General features: G+C 44.5%; 1 protein-coding gene across 3 annotated transcripts; it reads right to left on the bottom strand.

Moving 5' to 3' along the window:
• Positions 1-1,313: 1,313 nt before the first annotated feature.
• ADGRF4 (adhesion G protein-coupled receptor F4) lies at positions 1,314-22,311 on the bottom strand. 3 transcript variants are annotated; one of them, XM_006190728.3, is made up of 11 exons: positions 22,116-22,311; positions 15,468-15,595; positions 14,478-14,586; positions 13,529-13,583; positions 12,068-12,219; positions 10,610-10,861; positions 8,550-9,929; positions 6,322-6,363; positions 5,841-5,900; positions 4,766-4,822; positions 1,314-2,106 (listed from the first exon to the last, which is right to left on the bottom strand). In XM_006190728.3, exons 3-10 carry the CDS (start codon positions 14,562-14,564, stop codon positions 4,775-4,777), a joined length of 2,076 nt encoding a protein of 691 aa, XP_006190790.1. In that variant the 5' UTR covers positions 14,565-14,586; positions 15,468-15,595; positions 22,116-22,311; the 3' UTR covers positions 1,314-2,106; positions 4,766-4,774. The 3 variants fall into 3 exon arrangements, with proteins under 3 accessions (XP_006190790.1, XP_032319109.1, XP_032319108.1); XM_032463218.1 differs by having other exon boundaries at positions 1,314-1,988; XM_032463217.1 differs by lacking the exon at positions 22,116-22,311 and adding an exon at positions 21,207-21,340.
• Between the last annotated feature and the right edge of the window lie 452 nt (positions 22,312-22,763).

Raw genomic sequence — 22,763 nt, 5'->3', positions numbered from 1 at the left:
GTAATTCTAACCAAAATGCAACAGGCTGTTTTGTGTAAATTGACAAATTATACTTAGACTCTCATAGCACAAGGGGAGGATTAATACAGAAAAGTCAGGCTGACTGGGGTTCTAAACCTCACTCTGCCCCTTCCTGTCTGTGTGACCCAGGTCACATTATCTCCATCTGTAAAATGGAGATAATAATGGCTCCCTCTTACAGTTCTTGTGAAGATAAAATGGGCTAATTTAGTAATATCCTAAGACCAGACTTGCTCTTGTTTAAGATCAAGTGGACTCGGCTAGGGAAAGACACCAGAGTCCAAGTAGGTCCGTTACGTATTGGAGACTCCTGCTGTACACATCGGTGACAACAAAATAATAAATAAAATATTGGGGTGGTGGTTGTTTAAAAATACCCTAATGGGGGAGCTTGTTATTTTTAAGGACTTCTCTCCGGAGGCCCTTCTAGTGGCTGGCCTGGAGAGCAGTGAGAGGATGCAGGATGGTAAGGCTGGAATTGGACGGAAGGAGCTGCTCTTCCTTGACGTATTCTGAGACCCCAGCAGAAGAGGCTCATGGGGAAGCGAAGCTGGACGAGCCCCACAGGGAGTGAGTAACTCCCTGACCCCCAGAGTCCAGAAGGGCTGGGCGCCTGGAGACTGACATGGGACCCAAGCGAGCACTGTCTAAGGAGCTTCGGTGCCCCTCAGTGGGCAGCAGGCAAAATACATGAAGGCAGTGACGGCAGTGACAGTCGATTCCAAGGGACTGACCCATGGAGCAGGGCTCCCGCCAGGACATGGGACAGCCTCCAAGGGGCACTCAGGGTTCTGGCTCTGCAAAGTGGACCTCAGCACAGGGCACTGGTCTCACTACTAACCCACGGAGCCGTATGAATGGGGTTGGGATATGAGCTCCATTCTCTGGTTGCCTCTTTTAGTGATGCCACTTCTTGACTGTGTCCCAAAGATCCTGTAGCTCTTTGGAAACCAATTCCCCACTCCCTCGGCAGATTGTTACCTCTTGAGTTGGGCTGGGAAACCAAACACCAAGTAAAAGCCATCCCTTTGGTAGAAATGCAGACTTTTAGCTGCACCTCTTAAAGGAATGAGTGGCGTGTGGGAAGGTGGGAAATGATGATAAAATACCACCTGAGCACAAAATGCAGGTGCAGATGGGTTTCTCAGTGGGGGACAACCACTGAGTCAGTGAGCTGTGTCCAAAGATGAGAATCCCCAAGAGGGCATACCTCCTGGGAGAAACTTTATCTTCAAGCTGAGTTGCTCAGGGCTGAGGTATTTTTGCCCAAGGTTTTCTCCTGGATGCTGGAGTCAGGAAAGAAAATATTTTCACTTTATTTCTAAAATAACAATCAGCATCTTTTTTACATATAGAATGGTTTAAACAGTCTCCTACACACACACACACACACACACACACACATACAAATAATAATACCTACAAGAATATTTTTTCTGTTTCACAAGTGAGGAAAGTAAGGTCCCAGGAGCTAAATTATTTTATGCAATGTCTAAAATAGAGTGAAAAAGCAAACACATGGAAAAGTCCTAGTGTTTTCCTTCTGTTCCCTACCCTTAGGAAACCTACCATGACTTAACCATCTCCAAAGTAGCTTCAGCATGTCCCCTGCCACCCTTCCTCCTGTTCCTACCCCCAACCTATCCCTGAACATGGATCCAGCCCTGGTCCCCCAAAGCACCCAAGATCCACGCAGAGAGATGAGTGGCTGAGTCCATGGAATCACAGAGCCGGCCTTGGGGGTAAAATGAACCAAAGCCTACAAGGATCCAACATTCGCTGGCTTGTGGAGGACGTCAGGTGACTTGCGGGTTGGGCCTTAATGTTGCCAACGTTGACCAAGGCTCTTGCAGATCATGGGAGGATCAAACGGTCAGCAGATCCACCTTTTGAAAGCTCAGTCGCCAAATGTTCTCCTCAGTCTTTCCTCAGCAAACTTTTCCACACTGAGAGCTTTGGAGTTGCTCCTGGCAAGAAGAGAAGAAGCGTGACTGTCCCTCCACATTCCAGCCTGCCTTCCGGCCTCCTTCTCCAGGAGAACAGCTCTCAGTCCAGGACACAGGGCGTCCGTGAAGGGTGAGCAGCCTGGGCAAAAAGGTCAAAGCATGGTGAACAGTAAGAACAACAGCTGGCAGGTTCTGGCAGCTTAATTTCAACCAGGCTCTAGTCTATGAGTTTTTAATGCATTGGCTCAGTGAATCCTGAACTCTTACTAGCCCCATTATACAGATGAGGAAATGGAGGAACAGAAGCATTGAGTACCTTCTTTAAGGTCACACAGTAGGAAGGCTACTCTCCCAGTTTTATTTTTCTGTGCCGTTTGCCTTCTCCATGATGCTCCCTCAAGTCTAAACTCCCTGCCCTGGGGGCCCCCTCTCCCTCCTCCATCTAAGCTTGGTCTCTGGAATGACTCAGAGGCTCTGAATTTGCATCTTTACGAAGAAAACGGTGTTGCTTCTCTCGGGGTATTTGTTCTATGTGGAATGAAGAATTCTTTTAAGTGAATTTTAGTCATAAACAAAAATATGGAAGAGATTTCTGAGAACAGAGGCGCTGTCCTGGAGAGGCTGATTTCACACACTGGGTACATCAGGCGCTGTGGGGTCATATTAAAGGCCTGCCCTTCATATGAACAGCAGAGGGCGCTGTGCAGCTGTGGCCTCGTATTAAGAATGCACTTCCCCTCCCTCCCCTGCTTCCCAGGATGGCATCTCCCAATTAGGAGAAAACTGCCCCGTTTCCACACCTCTCTTCTCCTTCCAGAGGTCCCGGGCACACCTGTCCCGACCTTGTTTCTAAGAAGAGTCCAAGTCTGAGGTCACTGAGATATGTGGAGTTTCCACTGGGATACATGGGGCCCCAATACTGCACAAGTCCAATTCTGACCTCCCGCCCCCTTTCTGCCCCTTGGAAACTGGCCTGCCTCCCCAGACCCCCTCAGTCTAAGATTTTATGTTCTGGTTTAAGGTCTGAAATACCGCCTTTGCCCTGTGGTTTTGCCCTGCCCTGGGTCCCCACCTGGCCTTGGGCTTCCAGACACCCGCGCCCCTGAGCTCTAATCCTGCTCTGAACCCCATGGCTGGAGCCCTGCTTCTTGCTCCTTCCTGCTGCTCCCAGCTCTCCATTCTGGACGGGGAAGGATCACTCATCATGAACTTCACGTCCCTGCCCGCTAATGCCCCCAACACGGTCCCACGGTGCAGCCCTCTGTGCTGAGCACTTCTGACTCCTCCTGGGTCCAGATGTAGAAAGAGGAAAACCCCCAATTACCGAGAAACTTCCAGCCCATGGAGGACGTGCTGAAAGAATGCAATCTCAGCCCATCCCTGACCTCACAGCTTTGAAAATAGAAGTTGAAAGTTGAAGAATTTCAGCCTTCTGTGGGGAGGATTTCTTTGGGGAGGGTCAATGGTGTGCTTCCACCTCCTTCATCCACTGCCTCCTCAGCCTGGTCAAACTTTGGGTACTTCCCCAATTCTAGTAAGCAGTGTAGTCTCTGATCTTGGCCTCTACTGGTTTTCTCCAACTTTTAGTACAGCCAACCAGCTATGCCCAGCTGGAGAAGAGACTTGCCATGCCTCTCGTCTCTAGAATGGTTAGAGATGCTCTCTCTCCCCCACCTGGCACAGTCTAACAAGCTTCCCCAAACAGGTCAACTTAGGACCTGAATGGAAAGATCAGCTTTACTAGGTCATCTGAACTACCTCTTGATTAGTGACTGATCAATAAATGCTATAGTGGTGTCCCACTGAGGAGGAACCACATGGACTAGGAATGGGCAGAGACTGGGGGAGGTAACTCCTTACAGTTCTCCTATATCCTCTCCTTCAAGGTTCTAATACAAAAACCCAAAGGTGAAGGTGATTATTAAAGATAATACACCAGTGTTTTCCTCTCTGCTTTCACAGCACCCCCTACATGCCAGTCAACGTATATGACGCAGCGCCCTCCCACGCCCTCCCTCTCCCTGGGACCATGTGTCAACGTCTCACAGCAGCATGACGTCAGGTTTCTATGATCTGTAGCACAGGAGGTCCCTTAAAGGTTCTTCCAACTCAGAGTGTCTTTGATTCCATGAGATTGTTTCAACACTGTGCTTGGTCCCATTGCTCAACATCTGGGCGTGACTCAGAAAGGAAAGGAATGTAAAAAAGGATGTGCCTTCTGCCAGGTGGTGTTGAAAAAAAAATCTGGGACTCGTCTACATCCATGCAGAAAGGCACAAAAACCTGTCCAAGACAAACCCACACAGGACTGATTACTCCTGCCCACATTCCCCTGTGACCTCTCGGGCTTCTGGCTGCCGTTTTGTGATTTATTCTCCCCCTCACGGCTGCCCAGTATGTGTTTTCCCCTAATTTCACCTCTGTAGAAATATGACTCAGTTGTTGGCGCGAGTAGATAGCCAATTTGCCACAACCCCACCCCCACCCCCTTAAGAATGATTCTAGGGCCCAACTTCATTAGGGAGAGACAGGCTTGTTGCTCTGTGATTCCAACCCATTAAGTCTTCCTTCCCAACAATGGGGCCATTATAAGTGTCACCACCAACTGAGAAGACGGAATTAAGGTGTGTGAGCGCTGTAAATGGCAGGACGTATCCTGTATCAGAGCAGGTGTGATATGACTGAGGACAGAAAAAAGGAGAAAAGAATTCTTAAGGTTTGGTCGTATAAGCTGAGATGACATGAGGACTTTGTCGCAACTTGCAAGTGAAGCATCTCCTTGAATTTTTAATACTCACCTCTTAGTCTCACCGATGCATTAGTTTAGATCCATTGGTTGGACTTAACGATGCATTCTAAATGGGGGAAAAAGTAACAGTTAGATGTCAATGAATAATGGCATTGACAAAAATGCACATATATTTATCTTCATGTTTATGCCTGACTAACGGCAAACATGCAAAAATGAAAACATGAAGTACCCAAATTGGCACAGCTACGCAGAATTAAGTGATCGTACTTCACTGAATCTAACATTGTAAGCAGCAGCATTAGTTTTATGTCCACTAAGAAAGAAAAAGAAAAAACTTGCCAATTAAACCCTGACATGCCACTGATTGTACAATACATTCCAATTTCAGAAATATTCAAAGGTGAAAAACAAATGCCTATCTTAGAATTGATGGACTGTGGTACAAAAAGTCACACTCAGTATTAGCTGACCGTAAATTCTGAATCTCAATGTGTCCAGTTTATTTGTTTGTTTTTTTAAAAAGTGGCTCTTATGGAGAAACTGTTGATTGAGTAAATGACTTCTTTCTAATTAATATAACAGTGATGGCAAATTCTGTCGGTACTTGGAAAGACAGATAATTGGGTCAAAATTTAGCTTCAAGATCTATAAATATGCAGACACTTCAGCTCAAGGGGGTGAGGTTCACTGAAAAAGTCCAAAGAAGGAGAATGCTCATTCTAAAGCTGGGTGGCTTGGGGCAAGGCTCCCAAATACACTGGACCTTAGTTCCTCCACCTGTGGAAAGATGAGGTTGGACTAAAATCTCATTTCTAGCTCATGTCTCATTTCCCAGCTCTACCATTTTATGAATAGCATTTTATGGTTCTCAATGGACCAAACATCAAGTTGAAATACAACCAATATGGAAAAATACCCTTGAAGGGTATATTCCATTGACCTTCAACTTCAGCAGGATATTCGGAATGTGACGAATGAAGAAATGAAGAAATGAATGGAGGTATGCCCTGATGACTCTGTTTGCTAACAAATCCTGAAGAGTAGGCGATAATATTTGCCTCTGCTTGACTCTGCCGAGGACACTGACCCTCCAGTATTGAGACTGAGAAGGAGAGACTTACCTCTGCTACCCTTGACGGCGCCTTCAGTGAAGACATCCTCATTCTCAAAGCATCTCTTATCTGAAGAAGCAAGGACAGTGAGGAAACACAGGTCCTCCCCAAAGCCCAGAGCTGTGTCCTGACACTCTGAGACCAGTAACCCTAGCAGAAGCAGCAGCAGGGGGCTTAGCACCGTGCTTGGCAAATCATAAGACGTGGATAAAAGGTGAGGTGTCGTTACAACTAGATTTAGGATTAAGATGAAAATTCCGGTCACGATTTTTCTGCTTTTCACCAGCTCTGCTCACACACAGCCTCCAGGTGACTTGACAAAGAGCAGGAGATGGGAGGGTATAGTTCTTTCCTCTCCTCCTTACAGCTGATGCCTTGAATTAACACACAAACCTCCCCAAAAACTCAACAACCCTCTGATCAAGGCTGCTTCATCCCACTCCCCTCAAGCATGTGGAAACCATTTATGAGTGAAGCAAACTCAAATTACCTTGTGATCCATAATAGTTCCGAACAGCAAGATGAAGAACCCCTGTAGCAAAAGTCAAAAAGTATGAGGGACCATTTTGCAGGCAATATCCCCACTGTTATCTTAATACCCCTCTTCCAGATTCCTTCTGAGATAGTCACCAACTATTAGAAACGTCAGTTCCTGCTGATTCCGATAAAAATGCATGGATGGGTATTTTTGACCCTGCTTCCAGGAAGGAGGACCACCGTCACGATTGTACGTGACAGTTGTGGTGTTTATTGAATGGTCACAGCTGTAGGATCGTTTTCAACTTTATTAAATCTGTTTGTTTCTTCCCAAATATTAATACAGCTGCTCTTACTCGGGATGACAGAAACACGTGACAGGAAATCTTGTAATGCAAAGTCACAATCAGGGAAGTTGTCTTGAGAAAATGAAGCTTGTATTCTAGTCTGTTTTCAGAGGAAAAGTCAAGAAATTGGCAGCTAGAACCTCTGAGCTGGCGGGAAAAGTTTCCGCAGACCAGGAAGGCTGGGTCTCTTCACATTTAAATTATCTGGTCACCTGTAAAGTCACACTAATTGATAGTCTTTTTAAGTGGTGAGAGTTGAGGTCCAAGAAAAAGCTAGAACCTGCCATGAGAGGGAAGGGAAGCCAGTTTCCAAGGAAGGATGGGTTCATGGGGAAGAAACAATGAGCAGAAGACTGAGATTTTAAAATGTGAGACACCGGGAAACCTTGCTTGGGAAAGCGGAGTGTGTGTAACCAAAGGGAGTTTAGAACATTTGTTTCCATCAAGAAAAGAGAAAAAGAAATGATCTGAAAAACGAAACACGGAACAGAACTTCCTGGGGTTTAATTAAGTTGCAAAGTAAAAACAGAATGAGCGCATCAGCAATCAGAGTAGCTTTGAGAGTTGGGGAGATTTATGTGAGTCCAAAAATCTCTGATTAAAAAGACAAACCAAACCAACCCTAAGTCAAAGCTTCCTCTTTAAGTCGATGCAAAGGGAAGAGTGACATAAATGTTCTCCATAGTTATTCAAGAATTATGAGTAAATATATATGATTGAACTGAGCCGGCATTCCTTTAAAGTCAGCTCTATTATTTTGCATCAAGCTTTTAAATAGAGCAATGGTGATGTGTGAATATGAATACCTGGCCGCTTTATTAAGCAGTTATGTTTATTTTACTTAAAGCAGAGGTCAAAAAAAATTTTTTTTGCAGATAATAAATATTTTAGGCTTTGCAGGCTGCACAGTGTCTGTTGCAACTTTCTCATCTTTGCTGCTGTCACTCAAAAGCTGCCCGGAGGCGAGTTGTAAACAAATGCGCGTGGCTGTCTGTCAATAAAACTATTTACAAAAACAGGCAGCAGGTGACCGTGGCCAACCCCTTATTAAAAACACAACTAAGAATATGATCTTGCCACATTTTCCATGACCCACGGGGTTGGAAAGCAGCCTGGCTAGCGACAGCTTCCCCAGAAGGGCGAGCCGAGTAGCCAGGACGGAGGAAAACAACTTTTAGAGGAATGATCTTGTCAAGCCAAGCACGTTAAGCAAGAAAAGACAGTGGCGGTCATAGATCCATGTTTATCTTACAGATGAGAAGTTTGAGGACCAGGGAAAATGACCTTCCTAGGAGCAGGTAACATGTGCCGAGGTCCATTTCTGTGAGTGATGAGGTGCATTTATTTCACAGAGAGCAGCGGGGAAGAGGTCTGAGATTGCCTGGCTGGTTAGCACCCACAGGGAGTGGCAGGGCCCCTCTCTCCACACTGTGAGATGTGACTACGACTTCGTTGAAGCCCCAGACTTCCTGAGAAAGGATCACAATTGTTCTTGTTTTGAGGCATAACATGTGAGTGTAGCCTCACACATCCCTGGCCAAAGACTCGTCCTTTATAGGTTGAACATCAGCTTCATTGACCTTGAAGTTGAACCTTTGACATTGAAGCTTTAGGAGGGATGCAGGTAAATCAGTGAGGAGAGAAGAAAGGAGATTGCTACTCAACCAGCCTGATCATCTGAATCCAGCTGGATAATCAAGAGGGTGATAAATGTCACAGATAAATATCTCCAAGACATGGAAGGAAATGGAAGGAATATTGTGTCCCATATTTTTAAGCCATAGCCATGTTTCATTTTTATAGCTAGCATACCAAATTACAAAATGATAATATTTTATAGACACAATATTAATGACTAGTATTCATTAATAGAAGTCTCCCTCTTGGAACTTACCTGGAAAGCATTGAGCAGGGCAAAGATGATATGGAATATCAAGGAAGTGCCTTGCAGGAGGGTGGCTATTCCGAAACCCCAGGTCAGTCCCAGAAGTGGGGTGAGGATGGCAACATTTTTGCTGATCCTCATAATTATGGCCAAATCCTGAGACTTGGAACTGCCAATAGAGGGCCTTTGAGTGTTGACCGCAACAACCAAAACCACAACAAGATTCACAGCCACGATGACCAAGGCTGGGATGGCAAACGCTAAAAGGGCTTTGGTGTCGTCCCAGTTAAGCCAACAGGCACCGTGTCTCGTGTAGCCTCTCCCTGGCACTGTGACAGCAACTGTGGTGACGGCGATGACCAACGGGCACCCATAGCCAATGGCAAAGCCAATGGCCATCATGCGGGACTTCATCATCCTCCGGAAGACCACCAGTATTCCGTAGATGATGAGCAGGGCTTTGAAGAGCATCCAGAAGAACAGGGAGAGGTAGAAAAAGTGGCTGAAAAAGGTCACCGCTACACACCAGTTGTAGTCCTGGGCCTTTCTGTTAAAGTTGGTGCCTAGGATGAACCACACGTTGGCGGTCAGGAGCGACACAGCTATGTTCACGATGCACACGTGTCGCATGTATGATATCTCCGTCACCACCACCCGGGACCACACCGTGGCTTCAATGATCAGGCAAAGGATCAAGCTCAGGATGGAGCTGCTGAGCCCAATGCAGGTGATGTAGTCCAGGACCTTGTTGTCTATGGATCTGGGGGACATGAGAATGGAAAAAGACGTCACGGCGTTGGTGTAGTTACACCGGCATTTTGCTCTGTTCGCGACATCCAGTGCTGTTTCACACACGCTCTCATCCCACCTCCTTCTGCTGGAGTGCCAGCCGACACACTGCGCCCTGGCGTTCCGGGGCCTATTGATCTTCTCAAAGGTGAGTAAGATTTGCTTCAGTTCTTCTGGTAAGATCACAGAAAGGACCAGCCCATTTACGGGCCTGGGAAGATCCTCATCTTGCAAGTGGGCTTCCTTCAGAACGGCCCCCAAGGTGGGAAAAGCGATGCTGATGGCTAGGGATGCATTTGGTGGCAGCTTCCACAGCTCCTGACTGGGAATTTCTACGATTCCTAGGATACCCTCCGTTGTGTTGCTCACGTTCGAGGAGAAATTGAAACTTCTCCCTTGGGTATTGTGGTTGATGGGAAATCCTTTCGTCTGAATGAACAGTTCATCCACGATGTGCTCGGGTTCATGGTAGATGCGGAGTCGCCTGGCAAACGCATTCACTGCCTGCAGCAAATCTGAGCTGGCATTTTTGTCTGGAATAAAAGCCCAGTTTGGAATGACTGCCGGGTCGAGGATGTGGTTGGCGACTTTGCTGTAGCTCTACAATGGAGAAGAGCGGATACCGTACTGAGGATTTACACATAATTGTACAAAATCGATTTCTAAAATCTGAAGCTACTAAAGATCAAACGGCTTGATATTATTTGACATATTTCTTTTCTGTTTATTAGAATCTCATACTAGTAAGTCTGCAGAGAGGGGAGAAAAGTAAAAGAATGCTAAAAATAAACTTTTTTTTGGCCAAAATCCATGAACACATTGAGTGTGCCAAAGTTCATCAACACATTAAAAGCTCTTAAAACGTCCTGCCATAAGGAAACTTGTTTGGCTTTGTTTAACCGCGTTCCTATACTGCTGTGCTCCAGGTCACCCTCCGAAAAATAGAACTTCTCACATTTCTCAGAACATTTACGTTCCACAAGAATAAAATTTTGGAAACACTACAGCGGGCTCAGTCTTGCTCACAGCCATCAGTAGGTGATAGTTTCTTGAAAATATTAAGTCTGTACAAAAACATGTATTAAAAAAAAAGCTCTAACTTCTTGAAAACTTTCATAAACTAGAATGAATTGATATCCAATACTGAAATGAATTGTTGTGATGGTTCCTGGGGTTATTGTAGTTTTTCCCCTGAGAAAGCACATTTGAAACTATTAAAATGCAAGATTTGGGGAAAAAAAAAGATTGTCAGTTTTTAAAATGAAATTAACAAAGAATACCTTCATTTTCTCTCGGGTAACGTTATCAGATAAGTCTGTAGAAATATTTTTCAGTATCTCCACTATGAATGCAATATTTCCAGACGTGGCTTCTGATGACTTCACAGTATCAACTATGCAGGCGAAATCAAGTGGGCAGTTCTTTCGGATGCCATGAGCTACGCTCTTGATGGGCTCTGGAGCTCGAAAGTCAAGAATGTGCAGGGGGATAAATGGTGCTGCGATGGAGAGGCGTGATGCACTATTTGAGCCCTGTTTTTATTTTTTTTAAAAAAACAATTGTTTCATTCAAATATAATTAAGCGCCTAACACGTCAGACAAAAGGAGTTGGAGGCACAAATAATCCACAGGGGAAAAACAAACAAAGAGGCAAAATGGTCCTAAAAAGTGGTTTAGGTGCTGAGAAGTAAGGAAAAATTAAATGGGGTCCCAAACAGACAGGAGATTCCACCCAAATTCCCACAGAGATCAGGATACTGACCTTTCTTATCAGAACTTGCTTTCAGGACAGTGATTTTAACTCAAGTGTTATTACAAGAGAGTTTTCTCCAGAGAGATGGAGAAACTCTAGAAACAAAATTTGCCTAATTGTTTCATTTACTTATTTTTTTAAAGAGGAGCCACGTGGAATTTCATGGGGGAGTGGTTTTTGGAGGTTGGCAGTTCAAACACAGAGTGCTAAGGCATTGTGATTTCGAGAAGTCTAGAGTTCACTAATTAGAAGAAGTTATTTGTTCATTTCTTCATAACTTTACCTAGAATTTCCCAGAACGGGACTTTGGGCAAGCCAAAGCAATAATTTATTCATTTAACTCCCTTTTAAATGCCACTGTAGCTACAAGGATATCTGTGTGATTAGCTATGCTAAGGGACAGACTGCACTGTTAAAATTTTAGGAGATTCAAGAGATCAGGGTCCATCTACAGGATTGGAGGGGAGGCAGAAATAGTCACTAAGTGAAAGGATATTTTCATTTTAATTGAAATCTGTTGTATTCACTGAATTTCTACTCCCTCGAGGTCACACATCTCTCCTTTCCTTTGGCCAAGTGATTGAAAGCACCGGAAAAATATATCAAAATGAATTTGATTCTAGACAATTTAGTTGCTTAATGGATTAGCCTAAGAGTCATGCAAATCCATCTTCAGAGCTAAAACCTTAACCTCGAAGTATTTATCCTTGTGTAAATGAGTTTCAGATATTTTTTGAGAGAAGATTCTCAGAGGGAGAAAGAGAGAGAGCAGGGATTGTGGAGAGCTGCTGAGAATCTGGGTAAAGAAGTAATGGTAAGACACAAACGTAGGCCACTCTGTAGAATGTCTCAAGCCCAGATCTGAGACTTATTGTCAGGCTAAGCAGCAAACATGAAAATTGCCTCTACCCGTTCTGGGGGGACAGGCTCTTGTAGAATATGCAAATATGCAAATGTGCAAATATCCAAATTGTAAACACATCACCTTAAAGAGTGCTTCCACAGAAAGGCTTGTACAAGTTTCAATTGATTTTTGCCACTTGTTTCCGCTACAGGTAAATCCTATTTCTCCATGAAAGTGCTGGGCACAGGGCTGGCTGCAGTTGGAAGAAGTGGAGCAAAGTCCTTGGCATTTCTCTGAAAGGCAGTGGGAGAGAGAGAAGCCCTAATTAGCATTTCCGCATCTAACTCATTCTGGGGCTTTGGGGGGTGGCTTCCCAGCGGAGGTGACATTCAACTGGGTCCTTCATAGCGAGTAAGACCTGCCAGGCAGACTGTGAAGCTCAGTCCAAGGAGAGAGAAAGGTGTGAGTTCTGAGGAATTATTTGCTTTGTGGCATTTAAGCAACTGACCTAAGCGTTTTTGATCCTACTCCTTTCTATGGGGTGTGGTTATCCTTCTCTGCCCCATTCCCACCCAGGAGCCTTTTAAAGCATCCCCTATTGGGTCACTGTCATTCTTTAATTTTTTATTTTTATATTTTTTATTTTTTTTTTAATGGAAAGAAGTAGAAAATGCTGAGAGCTATTAAGGTGTTGAAATAAATACAATGAGGTGACCAACTGGCTGTGAATCAATAAATGCACTCATATTTATGGCTTGGACAGCGCTGTGGATGACTCCATTCATGGAGAAAGGGAATGAGTGGCTTTGCCTCTTTCTTTGACATCTACCCAAGTGTAGCAGTTTTTGCAAGTTATTTAAACTGAGTGCTTCTCCGTGTCTTCCTCCCTACGGTTTGGAGGTAATGCTATAATTTTGCTACAAACACTGATGGGACAGCATCTTATATAGCACTTAGATCAGGGTTGTCTTAAGTGCTCAATGAATGTTACTACTTTCCCTCCCCTTTCCTTTCTCGGTTCCACATCTGTGTAGAGAGGTATTTGCCACCAAAAATATACTTGGCCATGACTGTGCAGAACCCAGCTGTCACCGCTGTGTGGGTGAGAACCATGTGACTTCACTATCTTACTACTAATCACGCCGCCACAGTTTCTCTCTCACTTTTCGGGAGTGACCGGTCTTGCCAACATCACACCTGTTATATCACCTCTGCAGACCTCTCAGCCCCAGAGTGTTACAGATATTTAAGCATCCTGAAAATATCTTTGAGTAAAGGAACAAATGAATCCCATCCTCTCCCCTCTTCTACCTCTCATTAGCTCATTAGTTCAAACAGATATTCCCTTCTGAGTGTTAAAATGCACTCTTGTCTCCTAGTCTAAAACACACGTGAGTATTTGCCAACTCGCTACATTGACTCTGCCGTGGACAAACATATAATTGTAAGAAAATCTATTAACACTGGTAAACATTGAGAACTTATTAGAGATTGTTATTCTGCTTGAAATCTTATGGTCTTGGGACAGATTTGCAGTATCAATGCTCTTCCTTTCTTCTGCCCAGTCTTCCAATGGAAGAAGAACATTCTGTAGCCACATACCTTGCATCTTCCCAGTCTTGGGTTTTCCTTCAGGACCTTGAAGTTTATCTCCATCCTGTAAAACATAAATTTCACTTTATATAAAGGTCTTCTTTACTGTGGGGCTCTCCTCTCTCATCTCAACTTAGAGGCTCCATGGCGATTTGAAAAAAAATGTGTTCAGGACTAGGAAGAAAACTGCAGCTCACATTGCAGGAATTTGCAGAAGGACACAGGGGTGTGAGTCCTGACGGAGAACATGCCGTCCCCTGGTGAAGGCTGGAAACCTGAACGTGGTCACCAGGGCTCTAAAGTCAGTGGATTGGATACATTTGGAAAAGTTAGAAAGTTGGCGCATCCTGGGAGGGCACAGTGATGACATTCTAGCGCAAAGCTCTTCCCTGCCTGTATTAACTGTAACAATGACACGGAATGAAAATGGTCCGCCAGATACTGTGTGTCCTTGGGGAGGAAGAAATGAGCAGACACTAGGAATGAGCACTAGGCTACAATAATAGAATCACAAACTCTTTTTGTGGCTCTAAGGGACTAAAATATACATAAATAAGTAAACACCCTTCACGTTACAGGTAAGGGAATTAAGACTGGGAGAAGTGAAGCAACTTGTGCAACTAACAAGCAAAGTTAAGGTCTGAACCTAAATGGCTGAACTGCCAGGCTGGTGCTTCCTCCTCCCAGCAGCTGCCTTCCTGCCCACATACTCAGCTGCTTGCAAAGTGGTCTTTCTACTGTACTGTTGCGCCCTGTCACAACCGTGCTATCCTGTCGCCAGTCCCAGCCACCTCTCCACTTTTCTTGGTTCCTGTCTCTGGAAAGCTAATCAGTAAGGGTAAAAGCATAGTCATTTGAAAATTTCTTTTAAGTAACAACATTATTTACCATAAATCTAGTCCTTTCAGAGAACTGACAGATTTCTCACGGGATTGTATTAAGAATGGACCAAACTTACTTTTATGTGGATCTTGGTTCTAGGATGAGAAGATTCTGTGGCCAGAAATAGCATTACACAGCAAACCATGATTGCCTGGGACTTCATTTTCACATGTGAGGACCTTCACCTGCAGTAGAGGAGGAAGTGGCAGCCCCACGTGATTAACACGATACTCAGCTGACCAACCAGCCCCTCGGGAGCCCACTGGATGCTCTGAGATATTCACTCCCAAACGACCTGCCTCGGGGAAGGACACCAATATCTACTTCAAGCCAGCTAAAATGTGAAAAAAAAAGGAAAGATTTTTCTATCAACTGTTGACCTTTCTACAAACAACAGTCAGGAATGACGGGAGCACCAGGAAAGACGTATGTTCACTGAAGCATCATCTCTTCTTATTTAATCCACAAGTTTCTTTAATAGTAACGTTTATCAAGAACTTCCATTTTCCAACCACTGTACTAAGCACTTTCTTTGCACTAACTCATTTCATCATATGATTTGAGATATTATCACTATATTCATTTTTTTTTTCAAAGGAGAAACTAAATTATAAAGCATGGAGCAATTATGAGCCCACGATCACTCAGATAAAACATGGTGTAGCCAAGAGCTCAACCCAGATGATCCAGCTGGAGAGCAATTCTTAATCTCTAGCAGGGCTGATGGCCAAGTTGGATGGTTCTTTGTTGTTAGGGACTGTCCTATGCAGCACTGGCCTCTACCCACAAGATGCCAGGAGCTAACCTCTTCCCAGCTATGACAGTCAAAAATATCTCCAGACATTGCCAAATGTGCCCTGGGGGAGAAACTGCCCTGAGTTGAGAACCACTGTCCCAAGTGGTGCTCCAAGCATATAGAGTCAAGTAACTTAAAATAAAATGAATATACACTATTGTCTGCTACCGGAGCACGCACTGTTATGTATACAGGCATCCATATAAAAACTAAAAAGTACATAATTTTTATATTTTAAAAACTCCTATGTTAAAATGCTATTCTTCTTACCTGGAAGCAAGGCACTCTGACATATCCATGATTTTTATCTTGTATCCCACTTTATTCTACCTGACGTTCTCTCAAACGTTGGTTGCCACCCACTAAATTGAATTCACAGCCCTCTAGGGGATTGTAACCTGCAATTGGAAAAACAGAAATAGTTACTATAAGATTCACTTTTATTAGCAAGTCAAAAATTGTTCACTTCTCTCACCAAGTTTGTCAATTCCATCCTTTCTCTTTCTTCCTCTTCACAATCCTATTGAAATCTCCTTCCCCCAGTACATCGGAGAGAAAAGATACCTACATTCAGGACCAACTGATGACCAACTCAGACTGATGAGTAAATTCAACTCTTCTCCGCCTGGGGAGCATCATTTGAAATGCGCAGTGAAATGGTTGAAGGACAGCCAAAGGGAGATATTTATAATAATGCCTGCTGTCTAAGTCTTCAGGAGAAGGGTCACTTTTATCCTTCATTGTTTTCAAAATAGGGACTTTGCTTAAAGCTAATCTTGCTGGAAGAAAGTCAGGCATTTGGCTTAGTGATACAGTGTGATGTGATTTACGGAGTCCAAAAATTTTCCCCCATCCAATGCTAAGGCCTCTAAGTCCGTAGTTCCTAAAGGTGTCTCAAGAGTAAAGGATCCAATAGCCATGACATTTTCTATAGATCACTCTGCTCTTTGTGGGACGTTATGAAATGATGATACATTTCATGATTCACATAAACTAAGAAAAATTTTACTAGCAGACATATATATGTGATACAAAATCATAAGCATAATCATATGAAACACAAACTTTGAACTCAGCACAATTGGTTATTTTTGGTTAATTAATTTGCTACTTGATCATTCATGTTCTTAGAGTCTGGTGTATGTAACCCACATACTGTTTGGTATGATAATTACTTGTAAAATTTCCTTCAGTTACTACAAATGTTGGGGAGAGAATGTTTAATGATGTTACTCAAGAGGAGTCAGAGCATTCTTATTTTTGCCCAGTTTGATTGGTGGGGATGAGTCAGGTGGACAGGTGTTTTCAGGTTCGCCCCAGTCAGATAGTTTCTCTTCTTGCCAAAAAGAGTGGAAAGGGATTTCCTCCCAGCAGAATTCAGGTGTTGGCTAAGACCAAAAGCCAGAGTTTCCTGCAGAGCAGACAGTGAGGACAGCTTAAGAGCTCTGAGAATGAAGAATTTAAAAATAAACAGAAGCATTGCCCAGCATAATCCGTAATCAGAGGTTGAAGGAGGGAGGGTGTAGCTCAGTGGTAGAGTGCACGCTTAGCATGCATGAGGTCCTGGGTTCAATCCCCAGTGCCTCCATTAAAAACAAAAGATAGCAAACACAGATCAGAGGTTGATATTATATAAACAGAATAGGGGAAGCACACATTCTTTGATTAACTATTGATAAAGACTTAATAATTAGAGTGAACTTTGAGTTTTGCATAATTTCAAACTGAAAAATTTCTGCAGATACAAATGAAGAGCCTCTCTAAGACCTCGCACAATGTCTACATATAGTAAGCTTGTCCTTGAGTTTTTAATATTCACATCTTATCCTTAACGATTCATTAATTTAGATCCATTGGTTGCACTTAACAATGCATTCTAAATAGGGGGAAAAAAGTAATAGCGATGGCAATGAGTTATGGCATTGACAAAAATGCACATGTATTTACCTTCATGTTTATGCCTGACTAACGGCAAACATGCAAAAATAAAAACAGGAAATGCCCAAACTGACACAGCTACGCAGAATTAAGTGATCGTACTTCACTGAATCTAACATTGTAAGCAACATCATTATTTTTATGTCCACTAAGAAAGTAGAAGAAAAAACTTGCCAGTTAAACCCTGACATGCCACTGATTGTACAATACATTCCAATTTCAGAAATATTCAAAGGTGAAAAACAAATGCCTATCTTAGAATTGATGGACTGTGGTACAAAAAGTCACACTCAGTATTAGCTGACCATAAATTCTAAATCTTAATGTGTCCAGTTTATTTATCTGTTTTCAGGAAAGTACCTCTTATGGAGAAACTGTTGGTTGAGTAAATGACTTCTTTCTAATTAATATAATAGTGATGGCAATTTCTGTTGGTACTTGAAAAAACAGATAGCTGGGTCAAAATTCAGCTTCAAGATCTATAAATCACAGACACTTTAATTCAAGGGGGTGTGTTTCACTGAAAAAGTCCAAAGAAGGAGAATGCTCATTCTAAAGATTGGCTGGGTGGCTTGGGGCAAGGCTCCCAAGTACACTGGACCTTGGTTTCCTCATCTATGGAATGACCAGGTTGGACTAGAATCTCATTTCTAGCTCATGTCTCATTTCCCAGCTCTAGCATTTTATGAATCTCTGATTCTGGGTTCATGTTGTCCCACCTCAATGGTCCAAACATCAAGTTGAAATGCAACCAACATGGAAAATTCTCTTGAGGGGTATATTTATATAATTTAATTTTTAATTTTTAAGATGTCTATGTATACCACCAGTTTGCAAAATTCCTGACAATAGAACAGCCAGCCCTCCTGAGCCAGTACAAGCCAGTTCCAGCCCCTCACTGCCTCCTGCCTGCCCCAGGGTCCGACCTTCACCCAAACCCAGCTTTCAGCTTCTCACTGTCCCATCAGTACTGGCATTCAGACGGCAGTACCGATGAATGAGAAAAGAAACCTAGGTTCTGAATGCAGAAACGAGGAAAACAAGGACACAAAATCTAAACATTAAATTGTCCAGAGGGACATCAGCAATATACAGACAGTACTGAAAGAAGAAATTTTCAAATGTGAACGTGACCGAGGCCAGCTCGCCTGGACGCTCGCCTGGTCAAGGGGTTTACTTGTTCCTAGTGAAGAGTGGCCGCGGTCCGTGCTGGGTCCTACCTTACACGGAAAATCCAGAGTTATTCTCTGAAAAGGATGCTTAAATTACCTTTATGCTATTTACTGACTTCTGGTTCTACAGAGAGTTCAACTTATCAACAAAGTTGTGCGGCTTCATAAAATCCCTCATTTCTATAAACCCTTGGGGATGGTGGCAGAAAAACACTTTGTTGGAAAGAACTGTCCCTGGCTACTTAAATCAAGATCCCAGCATGCAGTGGAGGGATGTGAAAAAAGTAAGCAATGCTCCTGACAGAATCATGCGGCAACAATGTATGTTTATCCTGGGACGGACGCATAATATCCTCCACTTGTTTGACAACAGTTTGTCACAGGTACCAAAAAGTAAAGTGAAAAAGGATGAAAGAAAAAACAGCACTGAGGACATTTGTATACTTCGTTGTTCTGTGAATTCAGGGAAATCTGTCTGCTCTACTCTTAGTGGGCAAGCAATACAGAATTTGATGTCTATTGGATTTGGCCCAAGGCATTGTGTCCTGAAGTGAGTTTCTGTGAATCACTGGTCTATAAAAGACTAAGGGGTCCCCTGGCCCAATCAGTTTGGGAAACACTGTGCATCGCCATCACCACCCCCTCACACACATACATTCACATAGCAGAGTTCTGAGAGCTCCTGAAGTGACAAGACCATCACCCAGGTTTTACCAGATTTACTTGATCATCAGAAGTGCTTTGGGGGGATTTAAGGCTGCTATTCAAAGACAGTGTGTTATCGTGGAATATATTAATCTCTCCAGACTCAGGCTTTACATGCCTTTGTGGGACCCCCTGCCCCATGCCAGTCCTGTGTTAATACCTTCCTGGGAGCTCCTTTAATTCACCCACACCATGCCCCCAGGTAGCCCAGCAGAGAGTCATAGTCCTGGCCTTCGTGTGTCCTGAAAGAAGGAGGCAGTGGACAGGTAGACTTTCCGAGTCAGAATTACCCTGCAACAGGACGTGATGCTCAGGGTGGAGAGGGAGGGAAGGCAGGCACAGATGCCGGGCGGGCGTTCGGAAGTCTGGGCTGATCACCAGGGAGAGAACCACAGACTCCGAAATGGAGAATCAAAGGGAGGAAAAGAAAACGTGGCGCCAAAGAACTCTACTTGAGGCTGTTAGTGCTAAGCAGGTAACCAAGTAGCTACGTGACATTTACAAGGAAACTCCCTCCGCTTCTACACCAGCCACCCGATGAAGGCAGCTCCGCATCTTGTTCCCAAAGGATATGAAAGGAGCCTTATTTCAGAGATAAAAGCAACAAGCAATCTGGAGTGACAGCTTCTCAGGAACTAGAAAAGTTCCAAATCCTTCATCCCCCTTCCCACAACCTGCCTCTCTCTGCACATCCTTACGAAGGATGTGAACTACCTACTATCATCCACTTTGGCTTCTCACTTAATAATACACAGCCATTCTAGGTGGCTGAGTGGAAGCCAAGGCTCTCTGCTCTAATGTGGTGATGACTTCAAAGAGAGAGAGAGAGAGAAGATCTGGTTTGCTGCCCTCAGAGGCTTCAAGGGAAGTGCAGCTTCAGCCTAAAGTCCCAGAGGGACTGCCTCTCGGGGTTTGGCTCTCTGGAGAGATCACAGCATAAGCATTTCCCACACCACTGCCTGTGCTCTGAGCCCTAATGACAAGGAGTCAGCAGAGCACAAGGCTTAGTCTCTCAGCCCCAGAGGAAGTAGGCTGCACCTAGTGGAAAAATTGGGTTATCATTGGGAGGTAAACCCAGAAGGACACTTCTCTGTCCCCAGCATCCAGCAGAGCACAAGGTGTATACCAGACACTCCATAAACATCTGGTGGATAAATGAATAAAGGTGTGAATGGTGCCAGCTTCTCAAGTTTTTGTTGTAAAATCACAAGGCAACGTTCCTGTCTTAGAGGAGCATATGAGCCCATTTGCAAGGCTAGATCATTTTGGAACCTGGTGATTGAAGTAAAAATGCACCCAGGCTAATGGACCTCCACCTTGTTGTACCACCGGGAGCCTGGTGTGTAAAAGGATGCAAGGTCCCCTCTCGGCTCAGCAGGAAAGAACGCACTGCCAGATTGGCCATGTCTGCCACGGGCATGACAGGGCAGGTGTCTCTCCATGCTGTGTCCACAGAGTCGGAAATCATAAAGCCCCGTTTCCCTGGACAGACCCAGAACTCGCTGGCTGTTTTTAAACACCACCTCCTATTTGTCCCATGTTCCTTTGTACCTGGAGCTGAGTTTCTAAATGAGTTGGCATTCAAAAGTACAATTAATCTTCCCTGGGTCCTGGAATGTATCTCTGATACCAGGTGCTAGAGGAGTTGCAGCAGGTGACTCACCTGAACGGAGTGCTCCCCGCCTGTCTGGACAGGCTGAGCGAGGGCTAGCATCCAGACTGTCAAAGGAATTAGTAGGATGTACAGCCTGGGAGCTGTAACCACAGTCAGGCAGGAAGGAATGCACGGAAAGGCGTGATCTCTCAAACCTCTGCATGCAAAACACCCCCAGGTGAGCTGGGTGGAAATGTTTGTAAACTAAGGGGACACTTTCCCAAAGTGCTCCTCGCCACTGAACTTCACCCCAAGGTGAGAGGGAGGACCTAGCCTTGCTCGCCAGCTGACTTTTTAGACAGCACCTCACCTCGTATTCCTTGGCCAATCCCACTGATGGGAAGGACAGATTCAGAAAGGTTAACTGGAGGATGCGGAACTTAAGCGTTAAGTGACCCACTTTTGGGGGGACGTGTGTGTGTTTGTTTTGCTCCCCTCAGCCTAATTTTGTAACTGTGTGTAATTAGAACTCTGATTACACAGCCAGGGCTAACCAAGTTGTTTGGGTGTTTCTTGGCCTCAGCAACAGAATGTACTCACTGGTTCACTGGATGAGCTGTTAGACACGAAGGATCTGCTGGAATCATGAACACCTCACCCTTGGCTATTTTAGATCGCATCTAGCCAGGTCTCTGTGTAGCTCAGTAGCTTCTCTGAGAACTGCAGTCTGAATTCAAATTCTGATAAGTTTGAAGAATCACATAATCTCACAGTTGGAAAGCTCCCAGCGTCTCACCAGCTATCTCGATACTTACATGATTTTAAAGAAACTGGTATGTCAAGCAACTGCTCTGGTCCATAAAGAAAGCTCGCTGGAGGGCAGACACTGAAAATACAGCCCCTGAGGATGCACACTGTAGAGCTCCCACAATTGTCCTCAGAGCATAAGGAACGTAGCCCGCCGAGCAGCAGAGTGTTGGCCACTCAGAACGAGGGGAGATGCCTTTGCAAAAAGGTTTTAGCAGTAACTGGAGGAACTGTTTCCTTTGAAGTTGACATAAAGACAGCCCTAGTAAGAGAAGAAGCTACTATAATTCTACCTAATAAAACTGAAAAAGGAGGGGGAAAAAAGACCAAAAAAAACCCCCTAGCTTTACACTCAGCCTAAAGGAAGCGAATCAAAAGCTAGTTTTCTCATCCAGTTTATCAAGCAAAGGAGACGGTCACAGAGAGTCTAATTGCCTGACAAAGTGCTTTGAACTTTCACTCTTAGGAGTGAGCCATTTACAGCCTGGCAAATGACTTTTTAAAGAAAAACAAACGTAAAAGAGACTTAGGAAATACTCCAACCACGAGCTGGCCAATCTCTAAATAACATTAGGGAAGCTTCCAGCAGAATCAAGCACTCCAGAAAGTCCCATCATAAATCACACACTTTCCCCATTCTGGAATACAGAAACAACCTTGTCTTCACGGGAAAAGAGGGGCTGGGGAGCCATGTGTACTCACGGCATCCATCCGGGAGACCAAGCGGCCCAGCGGGAAGGTCGGCGCCGGCTTCCCCCCACCGTGCCCCCCATCACGGGCCCGCCCCGGCGCCTCCCACGGTCCCCGTCCCCATCTTCTCCATATCTGAAAGGGAAGTAAGTCCAGGAGGCTCCCCCGTGCAAACCAGCCACCTGCGGTGAGAAGCCAGGGTGAGAACTGGAACCCTGCCCTGGGTTCCCAGGCTTGTGTAAGTCTGTGATTCACCGCACAGCGGGTCCGTCCGACACGCCTAAGAGAAATTACAGGTTTCTCTTGTCTGAAGCAAACCCATTCGCGTGAGTCACTTGTTTGTCCTTTCGTTGCTGCTCTTCATCTCAGATGATCATGAGACTCTGTTGCATCTACTGCATGGGGCTGATCAGAACGCGGTGCGGGGGGGTTGGGGTGGGGGGGGCGGGTAAAATGCAAGGTTGTGTCCCTGCGGTTGATGATTTAAAGGCCATCACATTTTTGCCTGTACTGACGTTGAACTTGGAAAACACTGGCGAGGACATCAAGCAGTACGTTGTGATCCAATCCCTACCTTAATACCAAAGAGATTTTTGTTTTATTTTTTAATGACTGGGGAACTCAGACATATTCTCTGTCTGAGTGGCCCAGTCCCCGCTT

This window comes from Camelus ferus, chromosome 20 (assembly GCF_009834535.1).
Source record: "Camelus ferus isolate YT-003-E chromosome 20, BCGSAC_Cfer_1.0, whole genome shotgun sequence".
Lineage (NCBI taxonomy): Eukaryota > Metazoa > Chordata > Mammalia > Artiodactyla > Camelidae > Camelus > Camelus ferus.
This window is presented reverse-complemented; position numbering and strand designations above follow the sequence as displayed.